General features: G+C 49.4%; 4 protein-coding genes across 4 annotated transcripts, besides 7 other annotated features; all 4 read right to left on the bottom strand.

Moving 5' to 3' along the window:
* Nucleotides 1–1,627: a mobile genetic element.
* Nucleotides 1–3,000: a sequence feature (areas merged during assembly that could not be assigned to a particular haplotype. This can correspond to areas where the two haplotypes were merged or to regions with more than two copies in the genome that were merged during assembly.).
* Tc00.1047053509627.40 (hypothetical protein, conserved) lies at nt 1,828–2,235 on the bottom strand (the record flags this gene model as incomplete). Its single annotated transcript, XM_802012.1, has 1 exon — nt 1,828–2,235. One exon carries the CDS (start codon nt 2,233–2,235, stop codon nt 1,828–1,830), a length of 408 nt encoding a protein of 135 aa, XP_807105.1.
* Nucleotides 2,328–2,483: a sequence feature (T-rich).
* Nucleotides 2,894–3,985, bottom strand: Tc00.1047053509627.30 (proteasome regulatory non-ATPase subunit 11, putative; the record flags this gene model as incomplete). Its single annotated transcript, XM_802011.1, has 1 exon — nt 2,894–3,985. One exon carries the CDS (start codon nt 3,983–3,985, stop codon nt 2,894–2,896), a length of 1,092 nt encoding a protein of 363 aa, XP_807104.1.
* Nucleotides 3,001–12,186: a sequence feature (heterozygous, non-Esmeraldo-like haplotype).
* Nucleotides 3,898–3,920: a microsatellite.
* Nucleotides 4,007–4,030: a microsatellite.
* On the bottom strand, nt 4,369–6,933 carry Tc00.1047053509627.20 (hypothetical protein, conserved; the record flags this gene model as incomplete). Its single annotated transcript, XM_802010.1, has 1 exon — nt 4,369–6,933. The coding sequence occupies one exon, from the start codon at nt 6,931–6,933 to the stop codon at nt 4,369–4,371; it is 2,565 nt and encodes an 854-aa protein (XP_807103.1).
* Tc00.1047053509627.10 (hypothetical protein, conserved) lies at nt 7,387–11,994 on the bottom strand (the record flags this gene model as incomplete). Its single annotated transcript, XM_802009.1, has 1 exon — nt 7,387–11,994. One exon carries the CDS (start codon nt 11,992–11,994, stop codon nt 7,387–7,389), a length of 4,608 nt encoding a protein of 1,535 aa, XP_807102.1.
* Nucleotides 11,515–11,546: a microsatellite.

Genomic DNA, 12,186 nt, shown 5'->3' with positions numbered 1-12,186 from the left:
TAATTGCCCGCCAGGGAATTCTCTGCCTCCACGTTGACGGCGCCCACATCTCTCGAGCGACCTCGTTCGCCCTCCTTGTGTGGCCGGCCCAAAGCGGAGATGTCGGTGCTTCGTCGTACCACAGTTGAGCGTCGTTGGCGGATAAGCTCCATTGCCCCTCTCAACGATTGCGTCGGGCAATTTAAAATATCGGATGGAGCGTCGGCGGTGCGGTGCGAAGTCTCTGCGGATTGGTGGGAGGTGGTGGGGCTGCCGTATTCCGTGCTGCGAGCAATTCCTCCCGGCTACGCCGCGCATGTTGCATGTAGATGCGTCGTGTCCACAAATATGACACAATTGGCATCGCAACAATCGCTGTTGTTGCGTGCAAATGCGGGTGCAAAATTAAGAAAGCGGGATGCTGGGCCGCTTGTTATCATGGTCTGCGTCCGGAATGCCTGCAGTAGGGCCATGCCAAAATCCTTAAAGCGATCCGCGAAATCCCGATCCATATCCAGTGCTCGTGTCCACGATAACGGACTGCCAAAGGCAAGTTGAGCCTGAGCATCCGCCTGGTGCCAATAATAACCGTATGCGCTCAGAAGGTAGGCGATGACTGCAGAGATGCCCTCATTCCATATGCGCAGGGCCCAGGTGGCGACGCCGAATGCAATAAAATGCAGTACCTGATCCTCTGTACCGGAATGGGCGTCCAAGGAGGTGCGGGAAGGCATGTTCGTCAGGTGGGAAAGATGTGGTCTCCCCAAATTTGCCCTGAGACACTTGGGTGTTAAAGCCGCCACCTCACTCCCGTAAGAATGCGTTGGGGAGGCGTGGACACTGACACGCCCCCGGACATCAAACGATGCGGTTAATGTAACCGCGTAGTTGCGCCGGCTTCGGGCGTGCGTGGGGATTCATCTGGCGGCCCTCTCCAAGAGGTGGGCGCATCTCGCTGACACGGCGTCTCCGCGTCCCGCAAGCAGCCTGCGCTTCCAGGCCGCTGAACCGTGCCGACAAGTTAGCATGCACCTCTTCCACATTAGAGTAACGCTGGGCACTCCAATGAAGGAGGTCCACAACGGCGTTGGCGTGGTCGGTGCCCAAGCGCTTTCTCTCAGCCATGATAAGCCCCTTGTTGGACCCCCAACTCCCAAGCCGTCCCCACACGATGGGCAGGAGCATTTGGTTCCCAAAATTTGGTACTTGAGACGCCCAGAGATTCCCCAAGTGCCCCGCAACGGTAATATCCCCCCAGTGCTTGGCGTTAGTCCCTGAAATCAATAGTAAGCCTTCCATGGTTGCATCAACTGTTAGCACCGCATCGGACGGCCCCTGGCCAAAAGAGCGGGTAGGCTGCACCTGGATGTCGCCGTGCTGGGCGCCGATTTCGCCCTACTCCGTCGCCGCGTGGGGAATCACGGTCATTTCTTTCAATCAAATTGCATGAATTCGGCGTGACTATAAAAACAAAAATAAACGTACACTTTTCTTTGTGCAGCTATCAGTTTCTTAATTCCTTTAATCGCGGTCTTTCAAAGGATCATAACATAGAAAAAAATAGGACATGAGTATACTTCCTCCTTTTAGAAAACGTATATATTAAGAAATTCAGCCTTCTCGGAAACACTCTTTTCACAAGCCTCCAGATCTAGGGGTGGGGGAGGGAAAGCTAAAGAGAAATTCCGTAGCTGAACGCTTCTCATAAAGTAAATCGGGAAATTAAGAGCTGAATTCTTTCTTCTTTGCTTTCTGATTCTTTTTTCCTTTTCTCGACAATAAATACATGCATCGCCGGGCCCAGCTTCCGCGCATTCTCTGCGGTTAATAATCCCTCTTCCCAGCTCCCTAAAAATTAAATATGACGGATTCAATGGGTTGGCGCTGCGCCTTGCAGGCCACAACGGCTTCCCGGTATTCATCCAAGACGGCTCGCGAAACTTTGCGGTTATTCTCTGCTTTTTTGAAGTCAAACTCGTTGGCTATTATAGCCGGCGGGGCTTGGGTAAGATGACACAGATGTGTCTGGTAGGCATTGCTGCGGAAGTAAAGCTCATTTACGCGGTATGTGGCAAAGGCCACGATGCTGAGGATCAAAATATCGCCAATGACAGTGTACTCGCGATTTTCGTCGGCTATACTCTGCCGAGAACTAAGCTTATGGTACCAATCCGCCTTGAATGGAAGCTTGACTGGCCAAGGCCACCCGCCATACGTCTCGCTCCCAATTCTTCGTGGAAATGTGCGTGAAAACATGATATAAGACTTCCACAATCAGAAGCAAATTCGATGATATGTGCGTATTCCTCACTTAGGTGTGCGCCAATAAGTCAGCACAGTGTCGGCGCAAAAAGAAGTAAACAAACACACACGAAAACACACAGAAAACAAAAAAAAAACAGGAGAATGGGGAAAAAGTTCAAAGAAGAAAACAAACAGCTAACCAAACAGGCAAAAAATATAAAAATAACAGTAATAAAAAAGAACAGAAGGAGAAAAAAAAACGTTTTTTTTTTTTATAGATTGCACAAAATAAATAAATAAATGAAAACTCTCCCATTGCAAACGCACAACAACAACAACAATAAAAAGTCCTTTTTTTTTGCCTTTTTGTTCTTTCTCTGTTGTGTGGATTTCATCTTCCTTCTCCTCCTTCCATATGAAAGAAAAGAAAGGGCGAGGATGCAAGAAGAAGCACAAACACACACACACACGCCAAAATTCCCGTGCTTAAACCCTTCAAAAGGGAAAACTGGGACATCTCGTGGGGCTGAATATTAACAACCAAAAAAGATACATTTCTCATTCATTCGTCACCGTTTGATTGTCCCTTCACCCCGTCTTCTCTCACTTGCCTCGACATGTTCTCGCAATAATCTGATTTAACATAATCCTTCTTTTACCATTCCATTCCCTAAAAGGCAACACCATTGATCATGGCTCCAATAGACTGATTCAAATTGGCATTGATTAGCCCCTCGGCTTCCATCTGTAGGTGGAGAATGGGATTCGTGCGACCAATGTTTCCTATATCGTCCTCGTCAAGGCCTTGGGCAATAAAACGCTCCGACTGCCCTGCGAGCGATGCCAATGTACGGATTTTTTCCCGTATCGTCTGTCGGTCAAATTTCTCCATGTTTTCAAGACGGAAACCTTCTTGCCAACCCTTTTTGTAGACGTTCAACAGCAACGCCAATTCATGATTCTTCTTTCGGAATGTGATGGCAAGGCTATAGTAATCACGGTCAAGACCACGGGTCAACGCAACGGGTGACGGTCGTGTCAGCCAGCCGAGGTTGCTTGTGGTTTGGCGCGGCTCTTCGTACATGTTTCTTCCTCCCATAAGCGCATCTTTGGTGGTGCGAAAGGCATCAATTACGACTTTTCCACGGACCGACTGAATGGGATCAATCACGACAGAAACACTCCGTGGGGTCAATTGTTCATAGTTGCCTGCCGTCATTACATCCTCCCCAGAAAGCCAGCAACCAAAGCCGGGGTGACTGTGGTACCACCCGACGACCTTCTCAGAACGGCCTACAACAGAGAGTTTGTCTAGCATGTGTACCTGGTACTCTGGGTCCACCGCCTCGACGGACTGGCCAGTCGCCGTTTGGGGCATAGAAAATACATCCGTCACGCGGATTGTGTAGTTGTCAACCTGCTCGCCTATCATAAGGCCCATAACCTCCAGTGGCACCCCCGCCCGGCCGTGCAGAAGCATCTTTAGCAGCGCAAGGGAGGAGATCTGAACCGTTTCGGCCGTGTCGCGCAAATCCTCCGTCGGGACTGCGCGTGCATTCCCTCCTCCCGTCTGAGCCCGAAGCAAGTTGGCAATATTGTTCATCCCCCTTTTACCTATGTATGGTAATTTTCTTTTTCCTGTTTTGCGTTGTTGTCGGTGATTATGGCGTTCCCTTTTTTTTTTCTTTTTTTTTTTTGTTCTTCCCCTCCCTTGCAGCAATTCAAACAAAAACAAAGCAACAACAACAAAAAGCAGCAGCATTGTTATTCCCGTATGCACTCCAAAAAAAAAAAAAACAAAAAAAAACGCAGGAATATCCTACCAGGTTCACTTCCGCTTCCCCACCAGTCAAGCCAACACTCCTGCCTCTCTTTTGTGCTTGGAGGGAGAAGTAATTCTTCAGCAACAAACAAGGAAAAAATTCTCCGCGGCACGCAGAAACGCCACAAGAGAATCTCTTCCCCGCCTTCTTTGTTTGCCCTCCCCACCGTGTAATGTACTGGACAAACTACTCTATCTCTAGACCGCAATTCCCATCAACTCTACCATGTAATACATATTTTCAACAAGCCATCGCACTTCCAACATCAAGAGGGCCATGAAACAACTTGCCGCCGTCCTTGCCACCACTTCGGATATTGCCTTTAACCGTCCATCGCCATCTCCAACTCGTCTTCTTCTTCATCATATTCGGCTCCGCTCCCATCATCTACAGCAGCAGGTGTAAAGAGAAGCTCCGATTTTTCGTCTGCTTGTGTTGCACATCGAGACATGGCATTCCGTGCCGCAAGCACCTCCCGCTGCACCTCGTCCACAAAATCAAGTATTCCCTCAATGACACGAAGCAAAGTTGACACCGGAACGGAATCTAATGTTTGCGTGCGCAAGAGAACAGCACTCTCTCCCTCTCCCAACCGTTGTTGTTGTTGTTCTTGAAAGGAAATTGCCCGAAGCTTCTGGTCCCGCAATGCTCCGAGAAACTCCTGCATGTCTCGACAGGAAGCCTCAATACGTGACGCGGAACGCTCACTAATCTCCTGAACTTCCTCTGCAAGCGCTGAGAGTGCACGCCGCAGAAGGACGAAGGCTTCATTGCCAAAATCAACTATACCCACTCCCCCTTCCTCGTTTATCATGCGTTCCTTGTCTTCCTCATCAATATGTTCTTCTTTTGGGACGCACACGGACCTTAATGAATATTGATGTCGCTTCAACAGAGCAGCGTGCTCCTCCTGAACCTCCCGCAGATGCTTCAAGGCACACTTTATCAAATAATCATACGCATGGAACAATTCAAGGCTATTTTTTCCCGTTACCCGTCGGCGCACCTCATGTCGCAACTGTTGAAGTTGCTGCTGAAAACTCAGGGCCGATGAAGACATTTGACGCAAGCAATCATTGGAGTAAAGGGCATCATCCGTCTGCTCCTTTACTGCACGGTGACGTTTTTCTTGTTCTTGTTTTTGCTGCTGCAGATAGAGGCGTCGCCGGGTCTCTAACGCCACACGACGTCTCGTCTTTTCGTTCCACACATGGTTGACAGCAATAAGGAAGGGATAAAAACTTTCATAGCTGAGAGCAGGGAAGTAACGATTTTTAAACTTCTGAGCCTCCACAAAAACGGCATACGGAATCCAAAAGTCCTTGTCGTTTTGACGGCCTTTTAACACATCAGAAGCTGGTGGAAGACGTGGGGGACCATCGCCCCCTCCTCGACCGCAACGCGCGGCATCCTCCAGATCGCCAATACAAATCTTCCTGCTACGCAGAAAATTATTCTCGTCATCGATGATTTCTTGCAATTTTCTGTACCACTTGCCATTTAGGTATATATTGCTTGACCACGGCATTAAGCTCCCACCATAGACACCATCATCAACACCGGTTCCAGCGGCCAGCGTAGAGAAGCCACCATTGCGTCGTCTCTGATAATGGGAATGCCCTGCATTTTCGCTTATTGCCTTCCGGTCAATTGTTGCAGCCGCAAGTGCGTATCCAGTGAAGAGCATGTCATCATCAATGGCGGTTGCCCGCAGGTATCGCCGCATCTCTGGCACCTCACTGAGAAGTCGAAGCAACCGCGCCATACCGAGACGGGTGGCTAATACCTCAGCCTCAAGTTCACGCTTCTGGTCCACGTGGCTTTGCATGGCTTCCACGGCTCCAGCCACACGTGTTTCAAAGTCCTCCTGAATGCCTTCCAGTTTGGAGCGAAGCTCATAATTCTCTTCGTCCAGGGCGTTCTTCTCGTTTCGGGTGATGTTGTAGCGTTGTTCAAGCGCCTGAACCTCTTCCTGTAGTGCCCGCAAACTGGCACTATATTGCTCGCGTTTACGTCGTTCTCGCTCTCGTTCTTCCAAGCTAACAACATTTGGGCTGAGCGTTCGCAGCATCCCTTGTTTTTGCTCTTCCTGTTTTTGCAGCTGCGGCACTTTTACCCGCTCCGCCGTCGTTGTGACTGCCAACTTTTGTTGGGGTTGAGCAGCAATGGCAGCCTGCCGCAGCTTTAACTCTCTCTCTAAATGCTTTATCCGCTGATTCTTTTCACGAACGGTATCGTGAAGTGCCTCTATCTTCGCATGCGCCTCCTCCAGCGCCACTGTTCTCTCCTTGAGAATCTTTTCACGAAGCTCATCTGCCTGGCTCTTGGCGCCAGCGGCAAGCTCCAGTTGTGCCCGCAGACGTGTCACCTCCGCGCGGAGGCCATCAATAATGCTGTCTCGCTGCAGGCGGCCCCTTTCAGCGCACGAGAGTGTTTCGTCAAGCGCTGTAATTTTCTCATCAAACTGACGTTCTTTTTCTCGCAACCTCTCCAGCAACGAGTCACGTTCAGAGACTACGCTACTTTCTGCCTGTTTCTCACTCGATGTCGCAGAGGATGAAATGGCGACTTTTTCCGTGACACGATGCCTTGTCATATCATCCTCATCTTTCCGTTTTATTCCTCGTGCCTTCAACAAGCGTTTTTTAAGTTTTTGATCCGTCCTTTTCTTGTGTTGTGGTGTAGCACCTTGACGACGCAATCGTGTTTGTCGAGCCTCAGCATGTTCTCCTCCACCCACCAAATAAAGCTTCGGAGTTAAAGGGCAATGTGTTAACTCTGGGGATAAAATAACATCTTCGAGGGGCTTTCGTCGTTCTGCCCCTGATGTCGAGGAGGAAGACGACGACAAAGCCGCCGTGGCCTTCGTTGTCGTACCCTCTGCCATTCAAAAGTAATCCTTCTGCCGAATTAAATACAACGCGTGTGGATGTGTCTCTGATGAATATTGAAAGGCAACAGCAAGATTCTTCAACACGCACTCCACCTCCTTCTTCTTGTTGCTATTATATCCCTCCTATGGGAAGAAAAGCGTATGCATGAAACAAAAGAAAGCAAGGATAGAAAGTCTGCCTCACCGCACTCAAACAAACAAACAAAAAAAGATATTGGGGGAACGTAGAATTCTTATTTTCCATATTCGAGCCATACTCACCAAAAAATAATGATGATAACAAAAATAATAATACAAAGAGCAAGAATTGCACTCTGGAGTATAGCCAGACAAACAAGCAAATATGTTTTAATATGGTACACACATTGGCAGGCCAAGCTCCTCACTCCTGTCCTCACCTGACAGCCCAACTTGGCCCATTCGGGCGCACTACAGGCATTGTATCGCCTATATCTTCTGTACGTCTAGTTGCCTTCGCCCACCGGGACCAAGGGCCGAGTGACGAAGTGATGGGAAGTCCATCACTGCCGATGGCCGGCGTCGTCCACCCGGATCGGAGGATTCTCCCACTACCGGTGCGGTTTCTTTTTCTGTCTCTTGTAGAACTGCCACCGATTCCTCTGTGACAGAATTCTGTACTACCGTTTCCGCCTCCTCCGAGAGTTTTTGGGCGACAGGCGTCTTGCAAGTAACTTGCCGTGGCTCCTGTAGTGAAGCAGCAAGACGACTCCGTTGCGTGTCAAGCAATGAACGCGAGAGAGCTGGTACGTGCCCGGCACTTCCCCTAATGCTCTCTCGAACATCTGGCATTGCCATCGGCTTAGTCTTACTATTTAAGAAACGAATAGGGCTCATTTCTTTCTCCTTGTCATCCGCTCTGTTCGGCTCATTCATCAATGGTACCTCTTTAGACTTCTCCGTGGGTGAATAAGAGCTTGAATTCTCATCCTGGAAAACCTTTTCCGTCTGATCGCTCCTTCGAATAGGTGCCGCCAAATGTAACCGTGGTTCGTTGTTGGCATCATCTACATCGTCATTCCAATCTTCCCTGCTTAATTTGTTTAATTTTTTCTTATTCTTCTTGCTCTCAAGCATGGAATCAGAAACCAAAATTGTCGGAAAATCCCTGTTACCACTTACGTCCGCGGAGTTTGGAGCTTGCCCTGACTTTTCACGAGCATCATCTCTTTGCAAGCGCTGCCCCAACGCTGCCTGCAGACGTAGTTCCTCACCACTTAAAACACAACCCTCAACTGTCTCGACTGCGGCTATAACAAAAGTGTTAGTACTGGTGACGGCAGGAACGACCGGCGTCGTTGGGGTGACACTGCGTAGGCCTGCATTACCCTCACGGCCAGGTGGCTCGGCCATATGTTCGACCTCCTGACTACAATTCGTCCACGTTTCGGTTGCACAGGTTGATAAGGAATGAACTGGAGGCACAACAGCCTCTTCATTTGTCGTTGAATCTTCTATGCCCTCTTCTTTGAAGATGGCCCCTGATACAAAAACCTCAATTCCCTTGTTGCCGTGAGAGGGCTCGGCGGGCGTCACCACAATGGCTGAGTCACGCTGAGTTCCTTCATCCTCTGGCAGGTTTTTAAAGCTCAATTCCTCCCTTTTGGGCGCAAATGGGAAACGCTTTTTTCCTTCACGTGACTGAGGATGACGAATCTCTCTGGTTGGAGATACCTCTCTAATTTTCCCGGGATCATAGTGGTGGGGAAAAAGGGGGATTTCTCGATCCTTCAAAGGTTGTGTCAGAGACTCGCGTGGACTCACAGCAGGAGGTTGAAGTGGCTCCACTCTCTTCATTGGTACGCCTTCCCGACGATGCCGTTCAGTCTGGTACTCTTCATCGCGAGTGACGACAGACTCTCCTTCAGTGAATGATGGGCGTGGAGGCGAAAGAGCCCGCGGCTTTACCTCAGGGGCATGCAATGGCCAGCTAACACTCTCCACTTTTTCTTTCCACTTTTCATCATCAACCACCGTTGTTACTTTCTGCGTGTTGGTCGTACGAGATAGAAAAAGTGACGGGGGCAAAGAGGCCGGGTCAGGTGCAAGAAGGCGCTGACCCTCTTTTGGTGGCTTAGGTTGTGGTGAAACACAACTCGATGACGCCTTCTGCGCCATCGCCGTCTCGATTGCCTGCAAGACAAATTCTCTTCTTGTTCTGGTGGCGGTCGACAGTGGGAATTTCTCCGTCCATTCTTGTTTCTGCAGCTCTGAGCTACCAATTTCCATGCGTTGTAGCGCCGTGGTAAAACGTATAGCCGTATCCCAGTCACGCATCGCGTTCTTCAAAAACGCCTCCATCTCTGTCTTCACTTCATGTTCCACATGAGGCACCGTCAGAAAGTCCAGAACCTTCTCCGCACCCTTTACTCTGTTCTGCAACAAATCCGTGACAAGCGCTGCATCCTCCTGCACATCTAAAAGCATTTGTTGCCAGCGCTGTTCGCTCAACTTCCACATCATCCTTTCCCGCCGAATTGTCTCGGTTTCGTCTTCCAATTTCTTCACTCCGGATTCATATGCCCGACACCGCTCACGAAGCTCTTCATTTTCTCGTCGTATTTCCGACAGTCGTAACTCGGCATAACGATCGCTTTCAGCATGCTGTGCCACAAGACTCTCCGCATAGTTCGCTAGACGTGCAATTTCACGTCGGGCGTCTATCGGCCACGCTGCAACATTACCTTCCAATAGCATCGAAAAAGATGGCAATGTCGGCAATGAAGGCAAAGGCAGTGACATATCATTGCCAGACAGAAGACGTTCCCGCATCTCCTGCAATCTCTGGAATGCCACAGTCTTCTCCGCCTCGGCCAAACGGTTATCAATCAGTTGTATGTGTGACTGCGCAGCCTCGAGCTCTTCTGAGACGCGTTCCGCATGTATTTCAGCCTCACGCCTAAGAACATGTGCGGAGGCAAGTTCAATAATTAGATCCTCTAAATCGCTCTTCACCTGAGCAAGAGCCGTGCTACCTGCCTGTTGCATCACCACGTTTCCAGAGCGCATGACACGTTGCTCAACAATACCACGCAGAAGACTGAGTTCTTCCTCGCAAATACGCAACTCACGCTCCTTGGCATGCGCAGTCGCACGCCATACATCTACACCACAAGACACTTTATTCTGCTCCTCAACCGCCCTTTGAAACCTTCCAAGCTCGGAATTTGCGCGTGCAAGTGATTCTTCTAGTCGTTCCACACTTGAATGAAGTTTGTTGCGCTCTCGCATGGAATTGACAAGATGGCGGGCAAGACTTTCTGTTTTTTGCGTCAAATCCCGAAGGGCAACATCTTGTGCTTCAATTTCCTTCTGCAGTTCCCCATTTTTCCGTAACAACTCTTGAATCTCGCCGGCATGGGTAAACTTCACATCTTCATAATTTTCCTTTTCGGGACCCGTAGCTATATGTTCCCCATTGAGTGGTGCAGCTGTGAGGCAAAGCTTACCGCTTTTGTGACTCGGTGCCGCAGTCGTACCGGATAGTGTGGAGAAACTCCTCTCTTCCCCGTGTAACATTTTTTCCTTTTTGGGTGTGGGACGTTTCACGTCTTTCGGAACATCGCTAGAACGAGAGACAGAACCCGCATGGGCGCCCTGTAACGGGTCTTCTGGGGGCCTTGGCTTCTTCTGCATGATACGTTTTAGCAATTGCTCCTCCTCCCTCACATCAAAATTTTCCTCGTGCGATGCGTCCCGGGCGAGAGGACTGGAATTCATAGGGGTGGTGTGAGTAGTGCCCCGGTTCCAACTGAAACGTTGAAGTTTCAGCTTTGGCGCAACCTCTTTAACCAAATATTTCCTCCCGTTCCCCACTGCCGCATACGGATGAGTGGATTCTACTTCCATCACACCCAAAAATTCCTCAATGAGACGTCTGTCTTCCTCTAACGCAACGTCCTCATCCAAAGCTGGCGAGGACAAGGGAGGTAATGAAGCCCGCCTCAAAGTTATACCGGCAGAAACGGTCGCCACTTCGGGAGCTTCTATATGTGTTGACGGCATGCGGCCTCGATAGCTACAAAAAGATGCTGCCGTATTTCTGGTGGCAGAAGCCTCTTTGGTTAGTTCGCACAATGGTAAGGGTGGCGCTGACATAATCTGCGAGCCAGTGTCGTTGCGGCTTGCGCTGCGCCCCATCCCCGTTGCACCCGGATCGCCATAAGTCGAAAAGCTTTCCAGGGAGCGTGGGGTTAAGACAATGCCCGCATCAACGGGCCTGTCTTCCGCAAACTCAATGGCCGCCTTATGGCGCACTGCGGCACTATTGAGACGTTCCTCTTGTTGGAGTGCTGCCTCGCAGAGACGCTGTAAAGCCATCTGCTGCTCCCCTATCTGATTCAATCGCCGTTGCCGCTCATTATCGCCGTCATTAACGCAAAAAACTTCATCCATCTCCTGCAACATCGCTTGTAGTGCTTTGGCATCACGATCCAAAGCCACTGAAGAAGGCACAACTGGCGATGGTGGTGGCAGCCCAGCACCTGCACGCATCACTAAAGGCGAACGCTTTTCCTTCGCCCGCCGATACATCGTCCCCTTCAAACCCTTTCCATTAAAAAAGAAAGAAAGAAAGAGAGGGAGAAAGAGAACATGTGTGTGTGAGTGAGCAGGAACGGAGATGACCATGAGGCTACAAAAAGACCGGAATAAAGCCATAAAAACTTCCACGGCACCGCAAGAAACAATAACACACAAACCACAACACACGCAGCCTCCACTCGTCCCATCCCCTTCAGAAAAGACAAAAAAACACAAAAATATTTTCTTCTCGCGCGATGTGTCAACGAGAAACGGCCTGAAGGTCAATGGATCAAAAGGAAGAAATAAAAATAAAAAAAAGAATTTAAAGTCAGCCAAGACACGATTAACTCGCATCCATCCCCTCTCTCTCGTGAGGAAAGCCAATGATACGGAAAAAAAAAAAAGAAGAAAAAACAACGGAATCACCGTCGTCAATAAATAAATAAATAAAAGTGGGTAATTGACGCAAAAAAAAAAAAACGTATGCCCTTTCCAAATGGTTCTTGGAGGCATTCTCCTGTTCCCAGAACATGTTTCTCCCGTACTTTTTCCCTGTGCTCTTCTAACACCTGTCCGTTTTCATATATCCAATAAATATTTATCCCTTTTCCTTTTTTCTTTTCTTCTTCTTCCTTCGGTTCCTCTAAAGAGTATTTCCTCCAACGCAAAAGGCGCGGAGCAGTCATCATTGGCGGGGGAGGGAGG

The sequence above is a fragment of the Trypanosoma cruzi genome, genomic scaffold (assembly GCF_000209065.1).
Source record: "Trypanosoma cruzi strain CL Brener 1047053516313 genomic scaffold, whole genome shotgun sequence".
NCBI lineage: Eukaryota > Euglenozoa > Kinetoplastea > Trypanosomatida > Trypanosomatidae > Trypanosoma > Trypanosoma cruzi.
The sequence above is the reverse complement of the archived record's forward strand: the minus strand, read 5'-3'. Positions and strand labels throughout refer to the sequence as shown.